We start from the raw sequence: 13,163 nt of genomic DNA, 5'->3' as shown, positions 1-13,163 counted from the left end.
GCTTCTTTGCATAGGCGGCACTTACTGTCTGTTGCTGTCTTCTCAATTTTGACTTTGTATGCATTTGTCCTTAAGGCTTGGTCTTGTGCAGCCAGAATTAGTCCCTCGGTCTCTTTCTTCAATTTTCCTGCTCTTAGCCATTGCCAGGTCTTGTTATTATCTGCTTTCCCAGCTATTTTTTTAATGTACTGGCCATGCATCATCATCATCATCATTATTATTATTATTATTATTATTATTATTATTATTATTATTATTATTATTATTATTATTATTATTTATTTATTATTATTATTATCATTATCATTATTATTATTATTATTATTATTATTATTTATTATTGTTGTTGTTGTTGTTGTTGTTGTTGTTGTTGTTGCCAAGAACTGTAGAGCTCTCTGCTGAAAAGTATGGATAGCTTAGTTTGGAAAGGTTGCTTGCTTCCTTCCTTGGTGCATCCTAAATTTTTGGGTGAGGTCTAAACAGAAGTTCTATATTTCCTGCACTCTTAGTCAATTAGCAACTCCCACTGGCATATCTTGAGCCGGCTTTCTTCTCTCCCATCTTTGCCCTTTCCTGTCCAGCACTGCTAACACTTTTGTTTCTTCTTTCTGTTTCCTGTTTCCACAGGGAGTATGGAAGGGTAGGTGTTGACGTATGTGTATTTCAGCTTTTCCATGTGAGAGATTGGTTGGTATACAAATATGGAGATACGCTGATTTTATAAATGGGATGTTTTATTTTATAGGGGACTGAGATTAATCATTGTTCATTCAAATAATTTGTTGGGTTGTGGTTTCTGACAGGTATAGCTATCTATATGCACATACAGTACCTATACAAGTGGGCCTCATTCATACAGTTTGGGTGGACAGTAAATTTCCAGCATTAGTTTCAGCTAGAGTTGGCAGTTTACATTAGCCATATGGGGAAATTTGCATTTTAAATGTTCTTTCTTTCTTTCTTTCTTTCTTTCTTTCTTTCTTTCTTTCTTTCTTTCTTTCTTTCTTTCTTTCTTCTTTCTTCTTTCTTTCTTTCTTTCTTTCTTTCTTTCTCTTCCTTCCTTCCTTTTAAATTAAGGATAATCTTCCTTTAATGTAGCATAATGTGGCATAATCTTGCCTACCACATGATAGTCTTAAATTAGTCAGCATCTATTTCTCCAGTAAGTGGCATCTTCTGACTGGATTACTGAAATGCATTCTAGATGGATTCTTTCATTGTAGACCCATTTTGTTTTTTAAAAAGTGGCATTAAAAACATATGCAATTGCTTTTGTGAACACTCTTTTCCTTTTTTTTTATAGAAAAAAGACTATATCTTATTGCAAAAGGATCTCATGAAGAACATAAGGAATTTAGTTTGGGTTTTGACTTCTGTATGAAATCTACATTTCACTATATTAAATATAAACACCTAACATTGGATATTAGATTACCAAAGAAGGATCTAGATTATTTATTTGTGAGTTTATCAAATGTTATTTTCTTATTAAAGGCTCTCTTTTTCTTATTGTATCAGTTTTGAACACATTTATACTGAAGAATGGCACAAATTGCACAGAGATAGAAGAGAATATTTGTAGCTTAAGGTTCAATCACAGGATCTTTTGGACTCTCTGAGCTGGTGAATGAGGGCAAATATACGTGTCCCAGGATAATGTTGCAGGATCCAATCTGTGTCGGTCACCGGGACCAGAGTTTTTTGTCTTCCGAGCTTTCAGACTTGTGCTGGAGCCCATCTCTCTACTAGAGAGACGTTCCCTGAGGATGGGGGCTCCAGCACAAGTCTGAAAGCTCGGAAGACAAAAATCTCTGGTCCTGGTCATTGACCCAGATTGGATCTCTGAGCTTGATTATTTTCTTGCAGACATTTCATTACTCAGCGAGGTAATATTAACCAGTGTTAGAAGGGAGTGGGATTTTGTTCTTGGTTTATATACTTGTGACTTGTCCTGTCAGTGTTGATGAGAGTGGTCCTGATGGTTACTTGATTAGACTGTAGTTTACTATTTATTTGTCTGAATTGGTGGTTCTTTCACTGGGCTATAATGCTTGATTGGTGGTCTAATATTAATCTTTGTGTTAATCTCTGCCTATCTGGGTATTGATTGATTGCATATCGTCCTACTTTCTACTCTTTTGGGTACACAAGTGTAATTATTTTTCCAGGAGTCATGTTCTTATAATAAAGAAGAAAAATCTGTAAAAGTGGAAGTAAATGCAATTCCTCAGACCAAGAAAATAGTATTAGCTGAGGTAAGAGTAGAATTTTGCTGAATATTGGTTTAAACTGCTTCCATGTTTTAAATTGACTTCTCCCACAATCTGGGCTGAGAGGGACGGGAAGCTAATTTATCTCTGCCATAGCACATGTTCTAACTGAACTATGGTTACGATGGTATGATCTGCATGAGAAAAAAAATCTCAAATGTGTATGAAAATAGTCTGGAATAGAAGGTCTGCACCAATTTCTATCAATTGTATTTTTAAAATCTATTTTTGCAATATAAAGGTTCCAAAAAGAACGATGTAGGTATGCATTTTTACCAAAGATTCTTGATATGTTCCATAAATTGCATGCTTGGAATCATGTAATAATATATTAGTTAAGTAAAGCAACAGAATGCAGAACCATAGAATTTAATCAGAAGATGTTGTTGCTTTGATGAATGGACTGTGTTTCTATTCATGCAGAGGAAATATTTTGCTCTTTTGACTGCAGTCCTCTGTACTTCTGTTTCTTCTGTTGAATCCTACAGACCTCAGACATAGCAGTGGAAAAATCAACATACCATCTCAATATAATCAATTGCATTCTGAACTTGAATTCCAGGTTCTTTGCATCCAACAAATTTTACTGATTTATCTCAGAAAACAACACTCTAGTTAGAACCATTATTGCATTAATTACAAATTATGATAAAAGTAATAAACAGCAACTGCTATCACCAACCTATGCTTCAAATGTAAAATTAAACTTAAAAACTCTTAAACTGAAAATTCTTCTTCAAGATTTTGAGAAATGTTGTAATATTCAGATGGATGTAAATGCAATTCATTTTTCATTAAAAACTGTATAGCTGTTTGACTGTGGTTTGTGTCTGTGTCTGTATATCTTCATGTCAATCTGGACTCCTAGTGACTGCCTGGTCAAGTCTTTGTAGTTTTCTTGGCATGGTTTCTTAGAAAGTGGTTTTACTATTGTCTTTTTCCAAGGGATGATGGAGAGTGATTAGCCCAAGGTCATCCAGCTGGCTTTATGCCTAACACTGGACTAGAAGTCACAGTCTCCTGGTTTCTAGCTTGATGCCTTAACCACTACATCAAACTTGTCAACCAAATTTTATTTTGTTGACAGCCTATATCCTGCTGAAAAATGTGTTGACTAACTACTTAAAATATACATGAAATATTCACATGGTCTCAAAAATAAACTTTTAAATTATAAGCATAAGTACTTGTGATTATATATCCCATTCAGAATAATATCGACTATCCGGTAACCAATTTATGTCTGGGGTTCTGGCCAGCAAGTGAAATGTATATAGCCACTTCTTTTTATACGTGTGCCAGAAATTACAGATGATTTCTGGAATGAAAGATGTTAATAATGTAAAGAAACCTATATTTGTATTCTGAATTTTCAGAATAAGAAATTTGCTTTGCATGTGAAGACAAAAGACTGGTAAGACATCCATCCTCTCTTGGATGGTAATGGCTACAATTTTAACTATTCTGTTTCTTTCTGTTCTATTCAATTTTATTTCCCCAACCTTTGTTTGCGGACTTGTTCCTAAAAGAATTAGCAGTGTTTGTATTACATAAGGCCAAATATTTTTCATTTCTGTTGTAATTACATGTACATGTAATATGTACGTAGGGTTGTGGCATGAATTCCAAAGTCACTTTTAATAGCAAAAGAGATGATGTAATTAGTGGCATTCTGTTTTGTACACATGGTAATCAAAATAAATACAATGGAAAAACATTGTATAAATATTGTCATTTGCCATTTAAAAACAAATTACTTTATAACTTATTCTTCTCATGTCACATTTATTAAGTAGTCACTATAGGATTATTGAAAAAAAACAAGCTGTCACTCAAGATTTCCTTGATCATTAGCATTTTCAAGTAATGAAGAAGGTTTCAAATATGAAGATGGAACAGGTATGCCGACATTTCTTTCTTTCTGTATTTAATTCAGTAAGACCAATCCTGACCTCCGCTTGGGATATGACCTTTGTTCACAAGAGCAAGATTTCTTACACAAAAGAAAGAACATTGTCACTGCTGCCTTGAAGAAGGTTCTCAGGCTAGAAAAGGACCTGCAGGACCATGAGGTGTGTATGATTCAGAGTGTCAGTTATTCCTGAAGGATTCCAATTGACCACATATAGACATCATCATGAGGATTAATCTAATCTCTCATTGTTTTGTGTGTCTCCATTTCTTCAGCTGCTCATGCAGTAATAAGAATTGCGACTTGTGAGCAAGCACTCACCAAATACCTGAAAGGAAGTTAGAAACAATATTCCTTAATTCCAGAAGGTGAAACATTTGGTTGACCATTAGGAAATGGTCAACCAAATAAATTAAATGAAAGAACTAGTTGGTGGAGAGGGTGGATTCCCTCTCATTGGGTGCTTAACTGGAGATTACACAGCCATTTGTGGGGAAAACATTAATCTGGATTTCTGCACTGTATAAGAGATCAAACCTGATGGCAGAAGTGGCTGCCTTGAATTCTATGATGTTAGAATTGAAGGCAGCCAATTCTAGCTTTTGTCACCATGTTGGCTTAATCAAAACTGAGATTCATTTTGAAACTTGTTGTGGTTAATTTATTAAGCAAAGCACAATGAATCTTGCCTGCAGTTAATTTAAATAAATTAACTTTATGTGGCTTATAAAGAAAACATTTTTAACAAACTAATGTTAAGATTGACAATAATTTAAGGTTTGAGAATAACTTGAAAATTAGCTTAACTGAATGGAAAGCAAAAGCTCCCAATTTCTTCTTCTACCTCTTTTAGTCTGTCTTCATTCTAATTTTAAATCTGGTATCTCTAATAATTATATTATAATTATAATTGTAATAATGCCATATTACTTATCAGATATTTAAATAAAATATCCTAGTTGAGGTTAAAGAGCTGTGTATTTACAGGTGAGGGTTCCTTTGAGTGGGAATCCCATCTGTACAAGGATTAATGAAGCAGGCTTTATAACTGTAATAGAAAGATTTATTTACAGCACATATATAATATGGATAGGTAAAGATTACTATCTAGCCCAGGGGTGTCAAACTGCATCATGTGGAGGCCGTGCCCATCCCAGCTCCGGCAATGCGGAAAAAGTCACAATACGTTGCGACACGTCACATGACGCGGCGAGTTTGACACCCGTGATCTAGCCTGACACCCGTGATCTTACTAGGAAGTGAGTCAAAGGAACATGTGCTCTATATGCATCTGAGAAGGAAGACAGATGGAATTGACCACAAATAGCATTCTTATACACAAACAGCAGGCACAGTGATAGACAAAGACGAGACGCAGAGTACATCCTTAACGCTCTGTCACACCTTACTGCCACCTTGTGCCCTGGAAACAATCAAGTGCTGAAAAGTCAGTACTATTAGGATTACAATGTAATTAGATATCAATAGAACAGAATATGTGTAACTCAGAGATTAACTGTGGAGGCCTTGGAATTCTCTAAGCTTGCTTCTTTTCTTGAAGATGTTTCATTACCCAGATAAGAAGCATTTGTATATTGGTGGAGGTGTTGTTTCCATTTTGGTAGTTCCTTGATTAGACCATTGTTTACTGCTTGATTGATCATCTGGAGTTAATTCTAGTACCAATCCCTGCTTATGCAAGTGTTAATTGCTAGTGAGGGGTGTTCCAGTCTTTTTGTTTCCTTTTTAGCTGTTTTATAGTTACTTTTGAGTGGTGTGTAAATGTTGTTTACCTGTTTATCTGTTGATGAATGCCAAGCTGCCAGGAATTCCCTAGCTTTTTCTGGATTTAGCTTGATCTAGTATACTCACAGTTTCTAGTTGAATCTATGGTTAAGTCTGTCCATATGTTGTGAAATTAAGGAATTTTCATCATGTCTTCTCACTGCTAGCTGGTGCTCCGGCTCTTGGTTTACTTAAGATGTTTTGGAGGGCTTTAGTTAATTCGTATGCTACATTGATGCATCTGTTGGTTGTTTCTGAGATGTTTTGATATCTGGCACTGTTATCCTTTTTCATAGCTTGCATTGGTTGTGCTGCAGAGGATTGAGTGTCAGATACATTTTGATGAAGTAGTTGGTAGTTACTTTGGTAGTGGAGCATTTAGTTAGTGTGGGCGATTTTTCAATAGACTTGTGTTTCTCATTTGCCATCATTGTTTAAGGAAACTTTCCTGTAGAACTCAAAGAGACTTATTAAAAATGATGGGTGCCAAACGTTTAATTCCATAGTTACATAATTTTTTCATTAACAGAGTTAGTCTATGTGGAAAGATCTATTTTTAATAACTAGGACTAAATGTAAAGGCATACTTATTTGGTTGCAAGGCTATTTTTGTTTGGATATGTTAGTTATGCTGAATTGTGTTAGTTATGTTGAATTCTGAATGTTATTTATGCTGCATCAATATGCTGAACCTGCTGCTTCTTTCTTAAAATGAGATACTTTTACATATTTAAATTGTAAATTACAGACACGTTTTAGCACCTCTGAATAGTTTACATTCCTAACCTATTTATCATAAGCAAATATTTTATGCTAAAGATATTAATCAGCCAGGTAATTCTACAAACTTTTTATATGATTGCTAGCCAAAATTTTAATAGCTTCATTTTGATTGTATATGCCCTACATAATTAGCTTCTCTGTTTTTGATATATTAATAATGCAAACATTTCTGATGTGCAAATATAATTCAGTAGGACACATCTTAACATAATATATGTCATGAGTTAATACCATGTGCCCTTTTCACACATCTTCACATCCATTAGTTAAAAGAATAGAATTACATTTTACTACAGCTGACGAGAGTCATCCTGAAATGGCAGAATATAAATGTGATATATAAATAAAGAAATAAATTTTAGTGCATTATATTCCTATAGTGTAGTGTATACTATATAATGTAATATAAATCATATATAATGTAAATAATTTTATAATTTATAAAGATATAATAAACATATAATTATATATGTTTGCATTGCAAACTATAAATTACATTATACTACAGTAGTATAGAATACAGTAGTATAGAATAGTATTCCTATGAATATATCACAAACTGGACCATAATAAACACAGAAGTTGCCTGTCAAGTCTTTGAGATTAAGAGAGAAAAAGTTGGGGTGAGCTGGGAAGACTCTGAGATGGCTTATGCAGCTAGTATTTCAATAAACCAGTAAAGGAATGGATCCAATAAGTTATTAAGAAATTGTTGGGTGCTATCATGTTTTCCCAAAAAGAAGAGAAGTCTGAATTTAAAACAATTGCCTCCATAAAGATAGATGTCTGTCGGTATGTATGTATGTATGTATGTATGTATGTATGTATGTATGTACATATACGTATCTATATGTATACATATTATGGGAAGGATCTATACATTTGTATAAATTGTATTAGAAATATAGTATAAGAAATCACATATTGACTAATCAGTGAAACAAAGTTGCTAATAGCTGACAGGAACTCAGGAGAGGGGATGGGGAAAGCTGACAAGCAATAATAGAAATGAAATCCTTTAAACCAGGGGTCTTAAACTGCTGGCCCCTGGGCTGGATGCGTCATGCCAAAACCGCCCCCACCCCATTGCTGGCAATGGAAAAAAAGTTGCGATACGTCGTGACACATCACGTGACATTGCGAGTTTGACACCCCTGCTTTAAACTCACAAGCAAACATAAGAATGAAATACCATACTTATTTTAAATTATACAAACAAGTCAGCAAACACACAAAACCTAATCTGTACTATGCAAACTTAATTATAACACTTATAGCTTAAAGGAAAAGATTCAATCATCGCTTGATTTAATCAGCTCTTTTTCTGGGTTAATAAGAATGCCAAAAATAAACAAGGAAAATCAATTAAGAAACTGGTTTAGGATACTATAAATACTGTTGCTAGAATGTCTATGGAGATTCTCAGTCATCCAGGTCATGGTTGTCCCAAAGGTCCTTTTTTTTCCACGAGGCAACTGGACTTCTTGTGTTTTTTTTTGAAGACGTTTCTTCAAGATATCTGCAAGGAGTATAAATCCTGCCATTGCCCACCATCCAGTCAGAGCTGAAGAAGCTTCTTGGATGAGAAGCCAAAAATCATCAAAGAAAAACAAGAAAGTCCAGTTGCCTCACAAAAAAAGCACCTTTGTTGCCAGAATGTTACACACACATACACACACACACACATCATTTCATAAATGGTAAAATGATGCCCATATGGAGTTCCCTGGAGTGTCTTATTTAATGGACACAATGTCCTCTCTTCCCACCTCCAGACAGTAGCAGCAGCAAAGGGTATTTGTAAAGGGAAACATGGGAAGGTACAGAAGAAGCCCTAGTCTAAATCCTGAATTTTGTTGTCTCTTTTCAAAACTGAGAGTTACATGCTTGTTTATTTTTTGAGGTCCCGGTAGTTGCCATCATGACAACAGGGGGCAGTATGCGGTCACTGACTGCATGCTATGGAAGTCTTAGAGGTCTTCAGAAGCTCAATCTCCTAGACTGTGCTACATACCTGAGTGGATTGTCTGGCACAACCTGGTAAGGGCATTAAGGCGTATTTGATGCTAGAAAAATAAAATTTGCTCAGTGTCTGTGCTCTTTAATTACTTGGGTAGGGCATGAAATTACTGACCTACTTGAGAAATAAGTCTGTGACTTGCTGCTTTCCGTTTAACTTTATTTGCATTAAAAAGAGAAATCCACTTGAGGTCTAAAGGGTATAAATGTGCCAAGGAGATTTGGGGAGATTGAAATGTATATTGAGAAAAATCCTTTTTTTTATTGAATTACTGTCTACAATTAATTGTAAGAATTAAATAGAAGTTCCATGTTGATAAATACCCCAGGTAGCCCTGAACTTACAACAGAACTTACATCGCTAAGTGATACCTTTGTTAAGTGAGCCTCACCCATTTTTTTGACCTTTTTGATGCTGTTATTAAGTGAATTTGGCTTCCCCATTGAGTTTGCTTGCCCAAAGCACCCTGGGAAAGTTGCAAATAGCGATCCAGTGACCCTGCCACCCTCATAAATACATGCCAGTTGCCAAGCCCTCAAATTCTGATCAAGTGACCTAGGGGGAATGCTGCAATGGTCATGTGTGGATTGGTCATAAGTAACTTTTTTCAGCACTTTCATGATTTTGAATAATCATTAAACATAATGATTATTATTATTGTTATTATTATAAGTGAAGGACCACCTATACGTTGGACTACAATTCCAATAATTCCTGACTACACTGGCTCTACTGGCTGAATCTAACATGGATTCCTTTCTTTGGAATATAATTATAGTATAATAGGGGAGCTGTTGCTTTAGTGGGGCATCTTAAAGGAAGGATATGTGATATTTAATCCAACCAGATTTTGTTTATATTTTTGTATTCTTTTTCCTAGGACCATGGCAAAGTTGTACAAAGATGCATACTGGTCAAGAAAGAATCTAGATGAGCAAATTCATGAAGCTAAAAGACATGTAACTAAGAGCAAACTGAATATGTTTTCCATGGAGCGCTTGGAATATTACAAAAGACAATTGCGACATCGGAAACAAGAAGGGCAAAAACCTTCCTGCATAGATCTGTGGGGTCTCCTTATTGAATATATGTTGAATGATGAGGTAGAATACCTTTTTTATACTATGATGTGAAACTACTGGTTCTTAGGCAGTTTCTGTATGACTGTGAATCCTAAGGAACCTTGCCCATGGTTTTTCTCCTGCAAGCAGATCAATGTTCGGCTGGATGGTATAGATAATATTTGCTGTTCCTAGAATCATAGACCTGTGATGGTGAACCTATGGCATGCGTGCCATAGGTGGAATGCAGAGCCCTCTCTGTGGGCATGCGCACCATTGCCCAGTCTTAGGTCTTCAGTCCCGTCCATGAGCAACCTGCATCAAAATCTCCCTGGGCAACTGGCTTTTTAAGCCGGGTTTTATAAAACCTTTTTGCTTTATGCCTCCACTGCTGTGTGCAAAAAAAAAAGGTTCAATCAATTTCAACTTCTCGCGGGAAAAAAAAAGATCTCACAAAGTTGGAATTGATTGATTGAACTTTATTTTTAGTCCCACACAGCGGCAGAGGAAGTGATGCATCGGAGCTGGAAAGAAGGTGCCACATGGGGGGGGGAGTGGTGGGAACAGGGCACTCTGTGAGGGTGGGGTGGGGCCTGTACATGGGGTAGAGAAGCAACGTGGTGGCGCTACATGGTGGTAGACCAGTTGCTTCCCTCCCCCTACCACACACCTGCCAAAGCCACGCAGGGTAAGGTTGCCATGCTTGCCCCACCCAGATGCCCTTTCCTCTCCCAAGTGTTTTTTTTACTAAGCTGCTTTTCAGCTACATTCCGTTTTTCCGTTCACTTCTCAGCCTTCGCCACATGTTTGTGGGACTATCGGTAAAAAAAAAAGTTCCATCAGACTTTCTAACTTCTCAAGGACAAAGCAAAAAGAAAAGAAATACAAAGTACAAGAAAGGAAATAAAAAATATTTAAAGAAGTGATTCCCAACTTCCATGCAACAAGTACAGATAAATTTAATATTTCCCCACTCCCTGTTAGATTTCATATATATTTCCCTTCTTCCCATAACACTTCCTCCATTTGCAATTTCAAAAATTGTAGAATAGAATAGAATAGAATAGAATAGAATAGAATAGAATAGAATAGAACTGGAAGGGACCTTGAAGGTCTTCTAGTCCAGCCCCCCCCCCCGCTCAAACAGGATAACCTATACCATCTCAGACAAGTGACTGTCCAGTCTCTTCTTAAAAACCTCCAGTGATTGTTATCATTTTAATCCAGATGTTGGAAAAAAAAGTCCATAAAAATGTCTCCAAACTTTTTAAAGAAATATTTCTTATTTTAACCCTGATCAAACAAGTCACCTTTATATTAATTGACTTCTAACAATCATGGTCTTTAAATCATTGTGTAGCTGCTATAGGATTGAATCTCCATCTCAAAAATTTCATCAAGGCTTTAGAAAATCTCTTTTGTATGTTTGCCCAGGCTTATCATTTGTATTTCCACTGTCATCTCTGTTTTATAATCCACAATTTCTTTATTTTCCAATGTTTCTGCATCAGTTAGAACAGTGATGGCGAATCTTTTAGAGACCAAGTGCCCAAACTGCAACCCAAAACCCACTTATGCATCGTCGGGTGCCGAGTGGGTGTGGCCCATTGGGTGGGTGTGGCCCATTGAGTGGGCACAGCTGCGGTGATAACGCAGACTGGGTGGGACTAAAAAGTTCAATCAATCAATTCCAACTTTGCAAGATCTTTTTTTTCCCCACGAGAAGTTGAAATTGACTGATTGATTGAACCTTTTTTTTTTGCACATGGCGGCGGAGGCCTAAAGCGAAAAGGTTTTATAAAACCCAGCTGAAGGCCTAGGACTGGGGCGACGACGCACGTGCCCACAGAGAGGGCTCTGAGTGCTGCCTCTGGCACCCGTGCCATAGGTTCGCCATCACTGAGTTAGAATTTGTTTCATCTTTTCATGCTGTCTGTCTATCTCTCTCTCTCTCTGTTTGTTTGTTTTTTCACATTTTTCTCTTTCACATCTTTTTTCCCCTTTACAGTCCTCTTTAAAAATGCATTTGCAAATGCAGAGTTTATTGTTGCACTTTAGCTATAAGTTCCTTCCCTGATTCTTCAAATATCCTTTGAAATGTCTTATGTGTCATATTGTTATCTGTAATTTTATAAAGTTCACTGTTCTTTCAGCACCCCTCAGGTTTCAAATTTCAAACCAATCATATCTTTCCTGATAGATTAAACAAGTTACATTCCCATGAAGATAATTTGTTTATTTCAAAACTTAGCAAAAATCCTAATATTCCCAAATAATCTGGCCTCTTAATGCATTTATATCTTTCTTGAATTAAATTATTATTTAGCTTTTTGCCATTTATTTTATATTCTTTAAGTGGGTAGTTTTCTAAACTTGTTGCTTGAAAGACCTCTTGTAACTTTAAAATAATTAGAATTCCAGAAAGCTAAAGAAGAACCAGATGAATCTAGTATCCTTCATTGCTTAATTGCTCCACTAGGGTTGAGCGCTTGATGGCTTCCTCCTTCTTCCAGCATTCAGACCCATGGGTTGACTGCTTGTCCTGATGTCTCCTTGAAAGGAGCTCCTGTCTGAAGCACAAGCCCAAATTGTCCTCTCCCCTCCTTCAGTGACATCTTGTTCACTTTTCTCTCACCTGGAAGTCCCATCCTATGCTTTGAAGAATAAGATTACAGGTATTCCCGTGGCACTTCTCTTGGAAAACTAATTGATATGTGGATGTCAACATTTGCAACACAACACAATTTCAGAACAGGTTATATATTTATTACAAAAGAGTATCTTATTTTCTTTCATTAACTGGATTTATATTTCCTTTTAAAATACAGAAAGACAACCATAAACTTTCTGATCAACAGAAAGCAGTGAGCGAGGGGCAGAATCCTTTCCCTATTTACACTGGCATCAATGTAAAGGAGAAGTACAGCACTATGGATTTCAAAGGTAATACCAAATTCAAAGAGGCAATGCCAAGAGATCTTTGATTAGCTAGATATATAGATTTGTTGATACTTTTATGAAACAGGGAGGGAAAATGAAATGCACATTAGTAATCTCAGACTGAAAGCCACCTCGTGGCCCTTGGATGCAAATGTCACATAGTATATGAAATCCAAAGACAGTGTGGTAATGGGCATTTTAATTATTCATTTTAATATTTTATTGCTTGTTTCTTGTTTTACTGTTACACTGTGGACCTTTTAATTTTTGTTTACAAGCCACCAGGACACTGGTGATATATAAATCCAATAAATAATCAATGATGAGTAGGATAAATATTCATATACTGATAATTAGACATAGATATTATAGTTTTGCAATAATACACAAGA

The 13,163-nt window shown here is 36.0% G+C and overlaps 1 protein-coding gene across 1 annotated transcript in view; it reads left to right on the top strand.

Moving 5' to 3' along the window:
* LOC107287426 (cytosolic phospholipase A2 epsilon-like) overlaps nucleotides 1-13,163 on the top strand; it is a 35,963-nt gene that overhangs the window by 9,978 nt on the left and 12,822 nt on the right. The window contains exons 8-14 of the mRNA XM_015815939.1: nucleotides 1,304-1,461; nucleotides 2,169-2,255; nucleotides 3,647-3,684; nucleotides 4,207-4,342; nucleotides 8,654-8,790; nucleotides 9,651-9,873; nucleotides 12,660-12,774. Coding sequence (XP_015671425.1) covers nucleotides 1,304-1,461; nucleotides 2,169-2,255; nucleotides 3,647-3,684; nucleotides 4,207-4,342; nucleotides 8,654-8,790; nucleotides 9,651-9,873; nucleotides 12,660-12,774 — 894 coding nt within the window. The remainder of the gene's footprint in view (nucleotides 1-1,303; nucleotides 1,462-2,168; nucleotides 2,256-3,646; nucleotides 3,685-4,206; nucleotides 4,343-8,653; nucleotides 8,791-9,650; nucleotides 9,874-12,659; nucleotides 12,775-13,163) is intronic.

This window comes from Protobothrops mucrosquamatus, unplaced genomic scaffold (assembly GCF_001527695.2).
Source record: "Protobothrops mucrosquamatus isolate PMUCROS unplaced genomic scaffold, P.Mucros_1.0 scaffold387, whole genome shotgun sequence".
NCBI lineage: Eukaryota > Metazoa > Chordata > Lepidosauria > Squamata > Viperidae > Protobothrops > Protobothrops mucrosquamatus.
Note: the sequence above shows the minus strand (reverse complement) of the source record. Positions and strands in the feature narration are given on the sequence as shown.